General features: G+C 32.3%; 1 protein-coding gene and 1 long non-coding RNA gene across 5 annotated transcripts; both read left to right on the top strand.

Moving 5' to 3' along the window:
- The first annotated feature begins 44 nt into the window (after window positions 1–44).
- Window positions 45–17,713, top strand: LOC111699903 (uncharacterized). Of its 4 annotated transcripts, none has more exons than XM_023470665.1 (16): window positions 45–159; window positions 904–977; window positions 2,702–2,750; window positions 3,724–3,797; window positions 5,844–5,897; window positions 6,896–6,968; window positions 7,635–7,681; window positions 9,219–9,286; window positions 10,234–10,318; window positions 11,013–11,090; window positions 11,664–11,710; window positions 12,269–12,351; window positions 15,827–15,907; window positions 16,852–16,908; window positions 17,066–17,150; window positions 17,253–17,713. In XM_023470665.1, exons 1-16 carry the CDS (start codon window positions 73–75, stop codon window positions 17,696–17,698), a joined length of 1,488 nt encoding a protein of 495 aa, XP_023326433.1. In that variant the 5' UTR covers window positions 45–72; the 3' UTR covers window positions 17,699–17,713. The 4 variants fall into 4 exon arrangements, with proteins under 4 accessions (XP_023326433.1, XP_023326434.1, XP_023326436.1 ...); XM_023470668.1 differs by having other exon boundaries at window positions 46–159; window positions 17,066–17,122; window positions 17,253–17,343; XM_023470667.1 differs by having other exon boundaries at window positions 46–159; window positions 17,066–17,146; window positions 17,253–17,337.
- On the top strand, window positions 13,218–15,786 carry LOC111699904 (uncharacterized). Its single transcript, XR_002764855.1, has 3 exons — window positions 13,218–14,752; window positions 14,786–15,651; window positions 15,737–15,786. It is a non-coding gene; the product is annotated as an uncharacterized LOC111699904 (long non-coding RNA).
- Window positions 17,714–18,448: the final 735 nt, after the last annotated feature.

Here is an 18,448-nt window from a genome sequence, read left to right as displayed (position 1 = left end):
CACTACATACTCAGTTCAACTACCTTTCATAGCCGGTCACTACCTTTAAAATATTCTTTTTGTAGAAATATCATGTTGGATCGAATCCCAACAGTTCAACAGTTTCAGAAGAAACTCTTCAAGAAGATGGAAGATGGTTTCATGGAGCTAGCTAAGAAGGTACAGGGTTACCCATAAAGAATGAGAATGTGAGGACGACCTGAAACTCATAAAATATGATCATTCAAGGCTAATTTTTGTCCTCTGCCTTAAATGATGTCTTTTGAAGGACTTTTTAATAATTAGACAAAGAAAGAAACACTGTATCAAAGAGATCTAAGTCTAACGCCTAGCATCACTACTGAATAAAAAAGGAACCATAACTCGATTCCATGTATAATTTTCTATATTTCAAATTATGAATTCTTCAAGTTTAAAAAATCTTTCACTCGTTTTTGAAAATTGATAACTCAACTTTTTATTGGAAAAAATTAAAAAACTTTTATGATTGAAAAATTACATTTTTGTTATCCTTCAGTTGTTTAAATGTCGGCATCCATTAAAAAAAAACATTTGATAGTTGATTGGAATGTTGTTGAAAACACTTTATCTGAAAATAAAATTAATGTTTTCATGAATTTTGAAATCTATTTTAATTTATAACACAATCTGGAATATTGGGAAAAATATCAGAGGTGGGCGATTATATCAATACAATGAAGACGACTTTCGATTTCCATTTTGATTTATATCAAGCTTTAAAACAATATGGTACACATAAACATAGAAGTGAGGACTGAGGAGAACCTGTCAATTAAAAAAGCTTCTGTTTGATTACTTGTAAACTTGTATTTAAAAAAGGCTTGTTAAAATCCAAACTTTAATAAAAAGTCGTCTTTATTGTATTTCTTCTCAATGTCCTAGATTGAAAAAAGACCTAAGTTGACAATTTTTCTCTCCTTGCTTGTTTGTGTTGCACCTTCTCCCGGTCTTATCAGGTATTTTAAATAATTGGTCATCCACAAAGGAAAAGACATGACGACCTAATGTGTTTAAATTCAATGATCTGTATTCATCGATCTGTATTCATCGATCTGTATTCAATGATCTATATTTTGTCTTGAATATAATCTCGATGATTCAACAAGTAACAAATTTACAGTATGATAGGAACTAAATAAAAAAGATTAAGAAAATTCCATAAAGTCGTCTCCGAAGTCTCATTCTTTGTGGGTAACTCTGTATAGTTAGCAGGTGTGTAAAGTTATATTGTGGGTAACTCTGTATAGTTAGCAGGTGGGTTAAGTTATATTGTGGGTAACTCTGTATAGTTAGCAGGTGGGTAAAGTTATATTGTGGGTAACTCTGTATAGTTAGCAGGTGGGTAAAGTTATATTGTGGGTAACTCTGTATAGTTAGCAGGTGGGTAAAGTTATATTGTGGGTAACTCTGTATAGTTAGCAGGTGGGTTAAGTTATATTGTGGGTAACTCTGTATAGTTAGCAGGTGGGTTAAGTTATATTGTGGGTAACTCTGTATAGTTAGCAGGTGTGTAAAGTTATATTGTGGGTAACTCTGTATAGTTAGCAGGTGGGTTAAGTTATATTGTGCTCCAGCCTTTTTGCTAAATAAAAGAAGATTTCTAATCTCAAATATAAAGTTTAGAAGAAAACGAATATTTTATAATTAACAGGTTATTAAATGGACTGCAGAGATAATTTCAACTGATCTTCTACAGTGATAGCCAGAAAACTCTGAAATAGTAAGACGACTTTTAGAATCAAATTTTACCTTTAAAAAGTCCAAAGAGCATAAAACACAGCAATTGTTCAATGGAAACAGACCGATTTTACAAAATTTTTGATAAAATAGATGTCTAGAAAAACTATTTGCTTTGTAACTTTATCAAATACTCTTAATCACTATCATAATGTCGTCTTCCTATTCCATTGTGTTCTGGTTAACACTGTATTTAGAAAATTGGCATGTCCGATTGACAACGGTGCCCTTTAACCCTTTGTCTTATCAAGGATGATTAGATAAGCCTTATTCTACCTAAACATTGATTACTGTTGATTGTGAATTCTTTGATAGCGTGACTTGCGAATCGAAGTATGCTGAAAAAAATGTTAGAATTAAACCCTGACAGAAAAACAACTATATTTCCTTATTATTGCTCAGAAATAGGTTTACAGGGTACCGTGGTTTACAGGGTACCGTCAGGGTACCGTGGTTTACAGGGTACCGTGGTTTACAGGGTACCGTGGTTTACAGGGTACCATGGTTTACAGGGTACCTTGGTTTACAGGGTACCGTGGTTTACAGGGTACCGTGGTTTACAGGGTACCGTGGTTTACAGGGTACCGTAGTTTACAGGGTACCATGGTTTACAGGGTACCGTGGTTTACAGGGTACCATGGTTTACAGGGTACCGTGGTTTACAGGGTACCGTGGTTTACAGGGTACCGTGGTTTACAGGGTACCGTAGTTTACAGGGTACCGTGGTTTACAGGGTACCGTAGTTTACAGGGTACCATGGTTTACAGGGTACTGTGGTTTACAGGGTACCATGGTTTACAGGGTACCATGGTTTACAGGGTACCGTGGTTTACAGGGTACTGTTGTAAATTGGACATGGTATCCTTTTTTATTTTAAAATGGAAATTTCGTGTACAGTCTTTGATATATCCAAAATTCAACATTGAAATTGTTCATGGTTCAGGCTAAATTATGAACAGGAAGCGATCAAATTATGGAATTCGGAAGCATCGGTAAGAACTGGTTATTTTCCTAATAAAGATTTAGGCGTTTTGCCGTTTTTTAATTCGTTCGATAAACGCTCTTGCAATAAACTATAGTTTTTTTTCAATAGTAAGTTCTAAAACTTGTTCAGTAAAAATAAGAAAGTTTTCATTTTTGGTCTGACTAATCCATTGACAGGAACGATCATTATTGAGTTTAAATAGTTTTCGTTCAAGTTAAAAGACGATTCTCTTTTTTAATTCTTTAAAGGATCCAATTCGTTCGTTCTCGTTAATTTTTCTGAAAAAACACTAATTTTTACAAAAGTTTCGTTCGTTTAGAAAAAAAACGATGCTAATCTCTATTTCCTATTATAATATAGATATAAATATTCAAATATATTTATTGGTCTGTTATTTTATCAATCTGATTGTTTTAAAATTGGTTCAAAATAATTGATTTGATTTGATTTAAAGTATATAAAATTCATTCAGTTTCTAAATATTGATTCACTGGTCGTTCCAAATTTAAATTTTTTAATCCTTCTATCTATGCAACTACGTTAGATCAAATAGGTAAAGTTTGAAATATCAAAGATACCCACCCTCACCACAAACGATATGGGGATTAGAAAATCAGAGTTTGATGGTAAAGTGATAAGTTCCTTACATGCTACTTAAGTAACCTATAAAAAAAGAGTATAAGACTGTATTTTAAAGAATTATGAAAATAATAACAGAAAGACAGCCTATCTACCATTATTTTTTTTTAATGTGAATTAAGAAAGATTTTATATTTAAATGGTTGATACAGGTCTTTGTTTTAGGATAGAAACAAAAATCATGATACGTTGATGAAAGTCTACTATATTTAGGATACAAGGATATTTGTTGATGAAAGTCTACCATGTTTAGTTTACAAGGATATTGGTTGATGAAAGTCTACAATATTTAGGATACAAGGATAAACCATGACTGGTTGATGAAAGTCTACTATATTTAGGATACAAGGATAAACCATGACTGGTTGATGAAAGTCTACCCTCCTGATACCAGATATCATTCAATAATTTTCAAGTAAGTATCTAAATAAAAAGAATGAGAGAAAATAAAAGTAAAAAAAGAAGAAAAAAATGAAGAAAAGTAAATAAAAAGAAAAGAGTGAAAGAGAGTGAAAGATGAGAAGGAAATCTGCAAGTGAATTAAGAAGGAAGAGAAAAAAAGAAAGATATTGGAAAATGGAAAGTTGATTAGTGGATTAGGGAAAGGGAAAAAGAGGGTGAACAGGGGATTGAATGAAAAAGAAAGACGCTTGAAAATGAAAAGAAGGATGTTAAAAATAAAAAGAAAGAGAATGAAATAGAAAAAACCGGTTGGAAAATGAAAAGAAGGGCGTTAAAAAGAAAAAGAAAGAGAATGAAAAAGGAAAAGGACAAGGTGGAAAATGAACAGAAGGATATTGAAAAAGAAAAAGAAAGAGAATGGAAAAAGAAAAGGACAAGGTGGAAAATAAAAAGAAGGATGTTAAAAAATAAAAAGAAAGAGAATGAAATAGAAAAAACCGGGGGGAAAATGAAAAGAAGGGCGTTAAAAAGAAAAAGAAAGAGAATGGAAAAGGAAAAGGACAAGGTGGAAAATGAACAGAAGGATGTTAAAAAATAAAAAGAAAGAGAATGGAAAAGGAAAAGGACAAGGTGGAAAATGAAAAGAAGGGCGTTAAAAAAGATAAAGAAAGAGAATGGAAAAGGACAAGGTGGAAAATGAACAGAAGGATAATAAAAAATAAAAAGAAAGAAAATGGAAAAGGAAAAGGACAAGGTGGAAAATGAACAGAAGGATATTAAAAAATAAAAAGAAAGAAAATCGAAAAGTAAGAGGACAAGGTGGAAAATGAACACAAAGATATAAAAAAAGAAAAAGAAAGAGAATGGGGGGGGGAAGGAAAAGAACAGGATGGAAAATGAAAAGAAGGATGTTAAAGTGAGTGTTTGCGAAAAAAGATTGGAGGTTTAGGCATACGCTGAAAAATAAGCGCTTTTGATTGCTACTAATCTTACTTCTATCTGTTGCGTCTATTAGGAGTAAATTGTTAAAAACGACTCATGCTGAAGAACGTAGCGTCCATACAAATTCAGAAAGTTGCAACATTCAACTCGAGTCGTAAAAAAATCAATTTAATTCCAAACAAATCATTCAGATATTACAACCAATGTAATCGATTTTTCCCCGACGCATTCGCATAAAGATAATATTTCATAATATTTTTGATTTTGTTTTTTAAAATAATATTTCGCTGGCGCTGGATTTTCGAACATTCCTGGAAAATATGAAAATGTCATCTTCATTTTCAAAAATCCTCGAAACAGGAATTAATGTTTTCAAAAGTATCTATCATATCATAAAAAATAAAAATATTTTGAAATATCAATATTATATATCAATATTATACGAATGCGTCGAAAAATAATCGATGACTATTGGTTGTAATATCTGAATGATTTGTTTGAAATTAAAATGATTTTTTTAGGATCCGAGCTGAACATTGCAACTTTCTGAATTTGTTTGGACGCTACGTTCTTCAGCATAAGCCGTTTATAACAATTTTCTCCTTATAGACGCAATAGATAGAAGTAAGATTAGTAGAGATCAAAAGCCTATACCCCCTTTCTTTTTTTCGTGAACACTCCCTTTAAAAAGAAAAAGAAATAAAATTGGGAAAGGAAAAGAATTAAGGAAAAAAATGAAAAAAGTTAAAAAAAGAAAAATATATTTAAGAAATAAATATAATAATGGTCTAAACTGTTCCTTTTAAAGCTATGATCTTAAAACTACTTTTCATTCCGAATTTACGGCTGTATTTCTGTATTTCTGTTTCGTTTTGTATGTTTAAATTTGAGAAATTCAATATGGTTTGCGAATATGAAATGTTTTTAGTTGCGTTAAAATTAAATTATAATAATTTCAAAAACTTGTCATAAAGTGAATGAGTAAGCATGTGAACATTTAATTTTTTCATATGTATATACTTTACCACACTAAAATTAACTTTACTGTACTAACTGTACTGCTGTACTAAACTATTGTATGTTGTACTGTACAGCGTAAGTGTTATTATTATTTTAGAGCTGAAAATGTACTAAAGCCTGATGTGTTGTACACTATGTACCAAGTACACAGGTACGATAAAACGCTACCATCGTCATGTAAAAGTTTATGTACATTTTTACTGGGGGTTTCCAAGTTTTCTTTTGAATGTGAGCTCTAGATATCAACATTTACTTCTGGCGGGGTCGTTTATTTCATGAAAATGCATTAAAATAAATGCAGCAGTTGAGAATCAGGAGTTTTGATTAAATTGATTAAAATCTGGTTAAAGTCGTCTTTGAATTCTCGTCCTTTGTTTGTCCCCTGGTAATTTATCAGGTAAACAGTAGAGAGCAGATATTTAGATTTCCTTTCTCTCCATCTTCCAGGGGGGGGGGGGGCGGCATACAGGGTTACTAATTAAAGGATGAGACTTCAGAGACGACAGTACAGGATTTATACAATATTTTTTTCATAAATTATTTTTACCCTATCAGCTGTAAACTTGGGTCCAAACTTATTTAATAGCTTATAACCGTTGGGGGCGTTATGTTTAAAGGGAGTGACCGGCATATGTATGGTAGTTGAACTGAGAATGTAGTATTGTGGAGATTTTTTTTAAGGATTTATTTGAGACATATAAAACGTTTTAATGATGTTTAATTACTGAGTTTGAGCGCAAAATCGACGTTCAAAATATCATTAAAAATATTCCGGAACAGGTCGGATGTACGTAATTTCATGTAGATTTAACCAGGGTCCAGAAAGGATCATTCATCCAGTCAAAACTAATTATATAAATAAGATAAAATTCGGAACTCGGATAAAAAAGCGTCCAGGCCCGAATCTAAAGAGTTTCATCACACAAATGACCCTTTACTATATTTTCCGAGACGGTACAAAAATAAAATCCGACACGGTACAAGATCCGAGACAGTACCATTTTCTATGGTTGGGCCAGTACAGAAATCCGTGAGTCGTGACGTAGCAACTTCTGAGAATCAGACCGGTTCGTCAAATAAACCGGACTTGACAATGAGTTAGGTTTAGGTGATTTTGTTCAAGTATTTTTATAATATGTGGTTTTCTAGGATTATTCTGGAAACTAGAAGCAAGAATAATATTACATGGGCTTCAAGCTGTCAGAAGGTTCCAGTCATAATGGTCAGTATTTTAGACAATATGACTGTGCTCTGTTTATTAAACTTTTCAAACAAGAAATATGACAGTGACAATTAAATTTTTTCATGGTTAAAAAAAAGAATTAGGGCTGTGCGTGTTTTTTCTTTTTATTTAAGAACTAGAGCTGCACATTCTTATAATTTTTAATCTGAGCTGTGCATTTTTATTATTTAAAAACTACGACTGCGCATTTCTATCCTTATTCTAATTTAAGTGATCAGGGTCTTGCATTGTACAGTGATAACCAGAAAACAATGGAATAGAAAGACGACATTATAGCAATACTTAAGCGTTTTGATGTTGTTACAAAGCAAATATTTTTACTAGTAACTTAGCAAAGCACAATTTAAGTCTATTTACAACTCTACACTCTACAATATGTCTGATGTTCACTGAACTAGTTTAAGTCCTAACTTGAGCTTAAAGGTCGTCTTTCTATTTCAGAGTTTTCTGGTTATCACTGTATAATCTTTATTTCAGTTAGGAGTTCCATATATCTTGTGAAAGAACGTGTCTATTGTATTTAAACATATTTTCACATAATAATTGAAATCATATTCGCAGTCCCAACTATACCTAGAAAACATCGTGAAATAAATGGTTAAACACCTTCTTTAAGAATAATTAAAGATAATCCTGAATGTTTAGGATCCAAGTTTATGGAAATCCTCAAATGGTTCAAATATATATTCCAGGTAAGAATATATATTCCAGGTAAGAATGCTTGAAAATTCTGTAAAGGTGATTTTTAACTTTCAAGTGATCCTCCAGTTTCAGTGGCACTTCATATTCACAACGGATACCCTTTAAACCTCTGGCGGATATACAGATGAATAAGATATCCAAGTGTGTCTAACTGAAAATTGATTTGGTTTCAATTGTGGTGAAGTGCGCAGGTGCTCAAGGGACATTTAAGAAAATTTTGAATTCGACAATTTTTCTCAAAACCCGATTTAAATGGAGGATAACTTGAAATTACGAGTGGGATTTTAATTTATAATATTATTAATAATAATAATAATAATAATAATAATAATAATAATAATATTATATATTATGTAATTTATATATATTTGCGTAAGGTTTGACGTACCAATTATATAGTTCGGGGGTAGGCAATTATATCAATCTAATAAAGATCGTTTTTTCTTTAAGTTAAAATTGTTAACAAGCTTTTTTAGAATTACAAGTTTGCAAACTATGAAAGAGAAGCTTTTTAATTGACAGCAGATTCTCTTTGTTTCTTTGCTGTTTAAAAGTTCAAAAGCTTGATTTGCGAATCAAATTTTAACTCGAAATTCGTCTTTTTTACATTGATATAATTGCCTGCCACCGTATTTGAATGCTCATCTATTTACTATTGTTCTTCCAGTTATCTGGATTATTAAAAGTATATTTTTTGCATTTGGATGTATAAATAATTATTATCCAGAAATACGTTAGTTTTACTACAGCGATAACCAGAAAACTCTGAAATAAGACGACTTTTAGCAATACTTAAGTGTATTTGATGGCCTTACAAAGAGAATAGTTTTACTAGACTCTTATTAAATCACTAATTAAGTGAAATGGATCCGTTTATAAAGCGCAATTTCTTTGTCCCATGCTTATTGGACTTTTTAAAGTCATAGCTTGAGTCTAAAAGTCGTCTTGATATTTCAGAGTTTTCTGGTTTACCTAAATAAAATTTAGTTTTTAAGCTTGAGAAAGTTCTGTTTATCGGACAGTTTTACATATTTCATGCCAAAATAAAGTATAAGGAACGGAAGATTGAAATAATGAAAAATAATATATGCTTTCAATCATAACTCCTTTTATTAAAGAGCTTTTTAGAAGAAGAAAAACCGAAGATATCAGTTTTTTCAGACTTGAGCGTAAACTATAAACAAGAAGTGGTACGAGGTCACAAAGTCCTACCAGTATCGCATTAATTTGACCTTCTCCGTCTCTGGTTGGTTTGCAGTGATTTGGCTGAAGAAAATGAAGCTTGTATCTTGTCCTTCAGATTTTATACTATTTTAATATATATCACTTAAACTCTTAAAATAGACAAACATGAACACACATTTAAAAAATAAAATTCGAGGATTTTTTACCATTGACTCTTAAATAGCTTTTTAAAATTTACAAGCATTGAAAGATAAAATGCAATCTTTCGTAATTTTACTCAATTCTTTCGTTTTTTGTTATATGGAACTCTGCTGTAAAGTAAATATTTTTTCTTCATTTTAGTATAAATGTGTCCACAGCGCTTTCTGTAAGTGTTGATCTCTACCCTGATATTTATTGCGCTATTTTAGGTAAAAATTGCTCACAGGGAGTTTACCCGATTCACAGTTTGAACCTTTGGCTGATCAAGGATGACAGACTTTTCCTTATTTTTCTACAGAAACGGTTGTCTTTGAAGAACAGCTCGTTTTCAAACTGTTTTATTTTTGATAAAATTTGAATATTTCCTTGCGCAGAATATAAATTTTCACATTTGAATTTTTAAAAACAGCGTATGATTTTCCAGGAATAAATCTTAAGTCAGCTGAGTTCAAATAGTACGCCAGCGTACACGCCAGGTTTGCGGATTTTTACACAACATTTAAAAGATATTCGCACTGAGTTCTCTGTCTTCGATGATCAGTCAAAGGGTACCGTTGTGAATCAGGTGTGCCCATTTTTTAAATGGAAGAACTATTGAAATCACAATTATACAGTCACTTTAATTCTCCAAGAAAAACCAACATTAATATTATCTTTTTTATTTGTTAAATGCATGGGAACTCATAAATACGTATATCGTATTGGTATACACACATTTGTTTATAAGATTGATTTATATGATGATTAACTGATTGATTGATTGATAAGTCAACGGATTAACTGATTAAATCATTAATTGACTAGCTTGGGAACACAGCTCTGTCTGCAGTTTTCCCTGCAAAAGTCAACCAATTTAACTTAGAACTTTTAAACCAAGCTATTGATTGATTGTATATTTAGACTCATTTGTTTCTGCCGTTTGGAATTGAGTTTTTTGAAATAGTTTGCCAGATTTATTGATTGATTGATTTATAAGTAGAATGATTAAATGATTAACCAATCGATTGATTGATTGATTGCTTGATTGATTGATTGACTGATCAATTGAATGATTGACTGATAGATTGAATGATTGATTGAATGATTGACTGATCAATTGAATGATTGACTGATCAATTATTTGATTGACTGTTCGATTGATTGATTTATTGATTAGACTCGTTTACTTCTGCCTGTTTGGAGCTGAGTATCTTGGAATTGTTTGCAAGACAAGGAGAATATCAAGAGAAGGATTTTCTCAGGTTTTTAAATTCAATAAAATAAATCGGATTTTTCTGAAACTTTAAACTCATAATCAATAATTGCTGGGTCTTTGCTCATGTTTCTCCATTTTTAATTCAAAAAACACAAACCTGATTTTTCTGAAACTGTAGATTCATAATGTTCAATAATTGCTGGGTCTTTGCTCATGTTTCTCCGTTTTTAATTCAAAAAACACAAACCTGATTTTTCTAAAATTTTAGATTCATAATGTTCAATAATTGCTGGGTTTTTGCTCATGTTTCTCTCTTTTTAACTCAAAACATCCTAACCTGATTTTTCTAAAACTGTAGATTCATAATGTTCAATAATTACAAAATCTTTGCTCATGTTTCTCTCTTTTTAACTCAAAACATCCTAACCTGATTTTTCTAAAACTGTAGATTCATAATGTTCAATAATTGCTGGGTCTTTGCTCATGTTTCTCTGTTTTTAATTCAAAAAAAAAACAAAATCTGATTTTTCTAAAACTGTAGATTCATAATAGTTAATAATTGCTGGGTCTTTGCTCATGTTTCTCTGTTTTCAATTCAAAAACACAAACCTGATTATTAAAATCTCGCAGGTTTACACTGGTTGGAGATATTTTTTATTTTAATGTGAAAGTTTCTTTCTACAATCCTTCACTTTCAGCTCAACTACCATGTCTAGCCGGTCTCTTCCTTTAATATTTAGTTTAACTGATGAGAGTATAGTAGATGTTATCAATACTAGAACTACAAGTGGAATCTTTAATGTCAACAGAAACTTTAGGAATTAAAGGAACTGATTTTTTCCATCAAATTTTGATAAACTAAACACTCCACAATTTGCGAATTTCAAAAAATGTAATTTCTTTGCTTGAAATGTTTTTAACTTTTAATATGTAACATTTTGATCCTTATTAATAGCGAAGGAAAAATGTTATGAATGTATGCATGAATTAATATCCGGGTTTTAATAATTTCAAAAAATCATATCTTGTAACAAACCCCCAAGAGTTCTGATATTTCAATACAAGGAAGAGTACTTTTCGATACACTTATTGAACTATAATAAGCTTTTTTTAAATAATAAGTTTACACCAAAAAGTGGCAAATAATAAGTGGCAAAGAGTGACAAAGTATTGATTTCTAACAAGGTTTTTTTGAATAATAAGTGGCAAAGAGTGGCTGTTCATTGACAGCTTCTCTTTGTTTCAATGTTGTTGTGTATCCCATTTTGTTTCAGAGCTTGGCAAAAATAAAATTGAATTCGAAAGTCGTCTTCATTGTATGGATATATACGACGACGACTGATAAGATCCCATATTTCGATGTTTATTTATGATTTGAATCTTTAATAAAGTAAACTCCTTGGAGGCATTACATATGATAGAAATGGACGAATAATAGGTACGTTTTATTATTTCTTCATTAATATTAAAGGGACTGTACGCGTAATTTAAAGTCATCCTCCATGCAAAGATGGCAATGCTCGATGCACAACGGTACCATTGAAACTTTTTTCTTATTAACAATGTGGAAAATATTGTCGTTTTTATTGCTTTCTAAGTATTTAATTCTAATAATTCCTGTATCTGTTCCTGCAGTTACAGAAATATGTAAATTAGTTTTGAAGAGATCGTTGAAAATGATCAGGTTCAAAATTACAATCATTGTTTTCTAATTGCCATCTTTGCATGGAGGGTCACTTAAAATATAGGCGTACACTCCTTTTGTATTGAAAAATGTTCAATGCTTCTAATTAAATACTTTTTAAAAAATCTAAGCTTACCATTAAAAATTTTTTTTTTACAAACTTTAAAATTTGGATTTACAGGACTTTTTGCCCTCAGTTGTTTTTGGAAAAAAAATTATTTGACCGGAACTTTCGGCATAATTTCAAGTGACCCCAAATTCAAAGCCATGTTTGGTTCACAACGGAACCCAGCTATATATATACATGGGTAGGGGCTCGGACTGCACAAATGGGATTAGTTGCTCGAGTAGATAAACAGGAGCTCAGAGACTTCCCTGTCTCAGACTCTATAGAGGTAATTCATGCATAAGGGAAGTGTGCATGGTTTTTAAAAGAGATCCAGGACTAATTTGAAAGTAATGCAACGTGATAACAAGAAAACTTTCGACTTTTAGAATTTTAGATTTTTTTACAATTTTAAAAAGTCCAATGAGCATGAGACACAGTGGCGGATATAAGGGGGGTTATTGGGGTTATTTACCCCCCCCTAGAATCCTGGGGGTAAATACCCCCCCCTAGAATCCTGGGGGTAAATACCCCCCCCTAGAATCCTGGGGTCAATAAACAGTCTTTCATGAATAAGTGTGATCGTATCAGTCAAAATTGTAATCAAAGAAACTCATAAAATTTGGAAAAAAAATTTAAATTTAAAATTCTCCGTTTTTCACTTTTATCTTTATTTTTTTTATTTGAGCCTAATATTTCCCCTCCCTTCAACCTTTGAAANTCGTTAAGATCTTAACATACTACATTGACGACAAGAAAATTTAACAATGAGTAATGATCATATTTTTTCAAAGTTTGGCAGAGTAGCTTTTCTAAAGATTTAAAAAAGTAACATTTTTTTCCTCTTAGAGTAAAACTATTATCTTTTATATTACTGCCTTTTTTCAATGTTTGCCAGCAAACTTAATATAAAAAGTTTAGTTAAAAAAAATAAATTCAGTTTTTTTTACAGATCTTTGTAGTTAATGTAAAATGAATGACTATAATGAAGGGTATAAAACAAGGTGAAAGCTGAAAGGTATGTAATGAAGCCTTTATTAGATTGAGTTTGTAAATCCCAGAAATGGGTGGAAATGCAAATCAAACCAAATTAAAACCAATAATATTTGATATACATCATGAAAATTTTTTTACCCCCTCCTCCCTACAGAATCCTTATATCCGCCCCTGATGAGACACCGTAATTGTGCAGTGTAAAGACACACACCCATTTCACTAAATAAGTGATTTGAATGATAATTGTCTAGGGTATAGTACCGACCGAGCGAAACGTAGTGAGCTAGGGGGGTGGAGGGAGGGGGCGTAGCCCCGCAATTTTTTTAAAAAGAAATAAGCAGCGAGCATTTTAAGTGCTCAAAACAGAAAATTACTCTTATAGCATGTAAAAATATTTCTACCTTACAATTTTTTCACTCAGCCATAATGAAATATATTTCCATTTCCATTGGCATTACATAGTTTCTAATCACAATTTTACATATTGTCAAGATTATGATATTAACTGCAAAAGGTTCAGGATTTTTTTCATGAGACTAATTAAGTTACAAGTTACCCCAAAGGATGCGATTTCAAGATTGTAGAGTTTAAATCTGTTCTAAACTCCTATTCTTTGTGGTTACTCCTGTAGGTTTAAATATAGCGATGGGCAATCGCTAGATTCGTTTTACAGAAACTTTTAATACTTTTGGACATTTAAAAGATTTACGGGTTCAACGATTTGAAATTGTCTTTTGTAGAAGTTTACTATTAACAAACATGCAAATTTGTTATCCTAGGTGAAAATAAGGCAAAAACGAACTAAAAACGTTAAAAGTTTCTGTAAAATGAATCTGGATATTGCCAATCCCTATTAAAATTTTAAAAATAAATTATTTATATGTAAACTATTAAGCATGAGGATTAAAAGTAAAGTTTGCAAAGTTGTATTAAGATATAAGATCTAATCTTCAAGAATAAAGAAAGCCTGTCAACTTTGTTAGGCATTTTTATAATTATTTTTTTTTTGTTAAAAATGAAGATAAATAAACCCTGAACCTATTGAATATATTTAATTCAATTTTACGGGAATTTTTGTCTATAAAAGCTTTTAACACTTTTGTGGGTTTTACGGTTTCTAAGATGTCTCTATGAATGTTCATTAGGGTCAGATTATTAAATCTGTTATTGTTCATTCTGGCTTTTTGTTAAAGCATATTAAAGTATCTGCTGGAAAAAAGTTACAGTAAACTTTTAGGTTAGTCTCCAGAAAAGGGGGGGGTTAACAGATACTTTTGACCCCCCCTTTTTTCAAAAGGGAGGGTCGTCGACCCCTTGACTCCCCGGATCCGCGCCTGGCTGGGGCGGCTTATGATTTTCCAGAGGGGGTGGATATAATTGTAAAGTTTAATTTTTGTCCCACCCATTGTAAAAAATTCCCCCACTAGAGTTTTGTTTTGAATTTGGTCAAATTTTTTAAAATCTTTTCATAAAATTCAAAACGAAAGGGCTAGAAGGTGCCTGTTCTCTTGAAATGAAAGGGCTAGAAGGTGCCTGTTCTCTTGAAATGAAAGGGCTAGAAGGTGCCTGTTCTCTTAAAATGAAAGGGCTAGAAGGTGCCTGTTCTCTTGAAATGAAAGGGCTAGAAGGTGCCTGTTCTCTTGAAATGAAAGGGCTAGAAGGTGCCTGTTCTCTTGAAATGAAAGGGCTAGAAGGTGCCTGTTCTCTTGAAATGAAAGGGCTAGAAGGTGCCTGTTCTCTCGACTTGTGCTCCTAATTTTACCACCAACAAGCTGCCTCTGGTGTCTAGGAAAACAATATGCTTTATGACAATTAAATACACTAAAGAACTGTTATAATGTCGTCTTCCTATTTATTTTTGTAGCACCGTATTAGCTTTGGAACTTTTGTTAGTTGAAAACATCAGGACAAATATTTGAGGACGATATTTAAAAGTATTCCTTAAATTCTCATTCATTTTGCGATTCTACCTCTGAGTTTGGATAACGTTTAGTCAGGTTTATTAGTTAGTATTTAGGTAACGTTTAGTCAGGTTCATTAGTTAGTATTTAGGTAACGTCTAGTTAGGTTCATTAGTTTGTATTTAGGTAACGTTTAGTCAGGTTCATTAGTTTGTATTTAGGTAACGTCTAGTCAGGTTCATTAGTTTTGTATTTAGGTAACGTATAGTCCAATTCACTAGTTTGTATTTAGGTAAAGTCTAGTCAGGTTCATTAGTTTGTATTTAGGTAACGTCTAGTTAGGTTCATTAGTTTGTATTTAGGTAACGTCTAGTTAGGTTTATTAGTTTGTATTTAGGTAACGTATAGTCAGGTTGATTAGTTAGTATTTAGGTAACGTCTAGTTAGGTTCATTAGTTAGTATTTAGGTAACGTCTAGTCAGGTTCATTAGTTAGTATTTAGGTAACGTATAGTTAGGTTTATTAGTTTGTTTTTAGGTAATGCCTCGTCAGGTTCATTAGTTAGTATTTAGGTAACGTCTAGTCAGGTTCATTAGTTAGTATTTAGGTAACGTCTAGTCAGGTTCATTAGTTTGTATTTAGGTAACATATAGTTAGGTTTATTAGTTTGTTTTTAGGTAATGCCTCGTCAGGTTCATAAGTTAATGGTTCATAAGTTAATATTTTGGTAACGTCTAATTAGGTTCATTAGTTGGTATATAGGTAACGTCTAGTCAGGTTCATTAGTTTGTATTTAGGTAACGTCTAGTCAGGTTCATTAGTTTGTATTTAGGTAACGTCAAGTCCAATTCACTAGATTGTATTTAGGTAACTTCTAGTCAGGTTCTAGAGTTTGAATACAGTTTGATTGAGAGCTTACTTGCAGGAAACTATACTCAAGGAGTTCAGGTGAGATGGAATCAAGGTTGTAAAATAAGGTTGGATACTATGGACGCTCTTCAATTTATGTAAAGACGACCTTTATAGCACCAGTCACTCTAAATCCGCATATGATGTCACTGCTTATTTTAAATTATAATATATTTTGCGGCTCACAAAAAATAAACGAACTCAAAAATTGAAAACTTAAAAAAGAATTTCATTTTTTAGCATCAAACTTACTATCCCAATCAATATTTGTTAAAAGTGATGATATTTAGTTAAGCATCAGTGACGTCATATGAGGATTAGTGTCTAATGCAACAAAGACATCATTTACCTACATTGAAGCGCATCCAGTGTATCTATCTAACCTTATAAACAACCTTGGATAACATTTAATGTACACTCACAATATTAAGTTTACAAGGGCGAGACAGGGCTGGCAGAATATTGTTTATAAGCCTTGAAACCTTTAAGAAACAATAAAAAGGGAAAAATGTTTAATTTTTTCTATTTTGTGGTTTTCAGCACTAGCACAAGCACTAGAATATTTCAGCACTAGCACAAGCACTAGAATATTTCAGCACAAGCACTAGAATATTTCAGCACTAGCACAAGCACTTGAATATTTCAGCACAAGCACTAGCATATTTCAGCACTAGCACAAGCACTAGAATATTTCAGCACTAGCACAAGCGCTAGAATATTTCAGCACTAGCAAAAACACTAGAATATTTCAGCACTAGCACAAGCACTAGAATATTTCAGCACTAGCACAAGCACTAGAATATTTCAGCACTAGCACTAGCACTAGAATATTTCAGCACTAGCACTTAAACTAAAATATTTCAGCACTACCACAAGCACTAGAATATTTTCCAACCTGAAGTAAAAATTTAACCAATTTAGAACATGTCTTAAAATGGAATATTTAAAATTCTTTACCATTGTGTGAAGTGTTTTTTTCCCAGGTTTATCCTAATATTCAGTTGTCCTTCGGTGAAGTTTCCAACAGAATTGCTCTGAAGGTTTGACACTTTCTTATATTTTAAATGTTTTTTAAAATCATATTACATACAAGACAAATCATTTTTATGCCTAACGGACAAAAAATGTTAACATTGAAAAACAAGTCATCAGCAAGAGCACCATGAATCTAGTTTTTTTATTTATTTTTATTTTTAGGATTGCTATAATTTCATCCCTGGTGTTATCCTTCAGTTTATTTATCTTTTTATCTCAGTAAGAAGACCTTGGTTTGTTCTGGCAGGTTTAATTTTATCGGAAACAAATTGAATTTTGAAATTTAAGAATCCTTTGATATTGAATATCTCTCTTTTTTACTTCTCGAATTAATTGAATTTTGTTTTAGGTTTAGCAACTGTAGGATTTGCTACTTTGGCAACAATTTCAATAGCAAGCATTGCCAGTATATCCTTCACTTCATTATCATTGATCCTACCCCTCCTACTTCTAGGTATTAAAGCAGGATATACTTCATTATCATTGATCCTACCCCTCCTACTTCTAGGTATTATAGCAGGGTATACTTCATTATCATTAATCCAACCCCTCCTACTTCTAGGTATTATAGCAGGTTATACTTCATTATCATTGATCCTACCCCTCCTACTTCTAGGTATTAAAGCAGGATATACTTCATTATCATTGATACTACCCCTCCTACTTCTAGGTATTATAGCAGGATATACTTCATTATTATTGATCCTACCCCTCCTACTTCTAGGTATTATAGCAGGGTATACTTCATTATCATTGATCCTACCCCTCCTACTTCTAGGTATTATAGTAGGATAATTTTAATATTTAAATATTTATTTTAGTAAAGCTTATCGTTTGCATACATACTAATTTATAGTTAGGTTTCGATACATTCATCATTACAGTAGCTTACTACTTTAACATACATTATTACAATTAATTGTATATATCTATAATGATGCGGAATAATTCTATTTGAGTGTTAAATTTTTTTTGCACTCCGCGGCCAAAAATGCGTTTAATTCTTCAATTTTTTTATGTTGTTCGTTTCTCTGCTCCCTTTCTCTTTGCGCAGATGACTGACGAGTCCTCTTGGAACTGGATACAGATTTTTTCTGGGACATTAGTATAGACTGGGGAGTTTCCTGGAACTTCAACAGGGAAGTTGGAGTATCTTGGGACCTAACGGCGAAAATGGGAGTCTCCTGGGTTCTCACAATGGAAGTGGTAGTACTCTCTTGGGACCTTACAACGAAAGTGGGAGTCTCTTGGATCACGGAAGTGGGCGTCACTTGGGACATCACCACAGAATTGGGAGTCATCTGGGACATCACCACGGAACTGGGAGTCAACTGGGACATCACCACGAAACTGGGAGTCAACTGGGACATCACCACGGAACTGGGAGTCATCTGGGACATCACCACGGAACTGGGAGTCAACTGGGACATCACCACGGAACTGGGAGTCAACTGGGACATCACCACGGAACTGGGAGTCAACTGGGACATCACCACGGAACTGGGAGTCATCTGGGACATCACCACGGAACTAGGAGTGATCTGG

The sequence above is a fragment of the Eurytemora carolleeae genome, unplaced genomic scaffold (genome assembly GCF_000591075.1).
Source record: "Eurytemora carolleeae unplaced genomic scaffold, Eaff_2.0 scaffold373, whole genome shotgun sequence".
Lineage (NCBI taxonomy): Eukaryota > Metazoa > Arthropoda > Copepoda > Calanoida > Temoridae > Eurytemora > Eurytemora carolleeae.
Note: the sequence above shows the minus strand (reverse complement) of the source record. Positions and strands in the feature narration are given on the sequence as shown.

Excerpts from the sequence above, each read along its gene's own strand:
- LOC111699903 (XM_023470665.1), top strand. The coding sequence starts at position 73 with ATGTTGGATCGAATCCCAACAGTTCAACAGTTTCAGAAGAAACTCTTC. Across the intron at positions 2,751-3,723 it reads TATGGAATTCGGAAGCATCG|GATACAAGGATAAACCATGA; the intron begins GTAAGAACTGGT and ends TACTATATTTAG. Across the intron at positions 17,151-17,252 it reads ACCTTGGTTTGTTCTGGCAG|GTTTAGCAACTGTAGGATTT; the intron begins GTTTAATTTTAT and ends ATTTTGTTTTAG.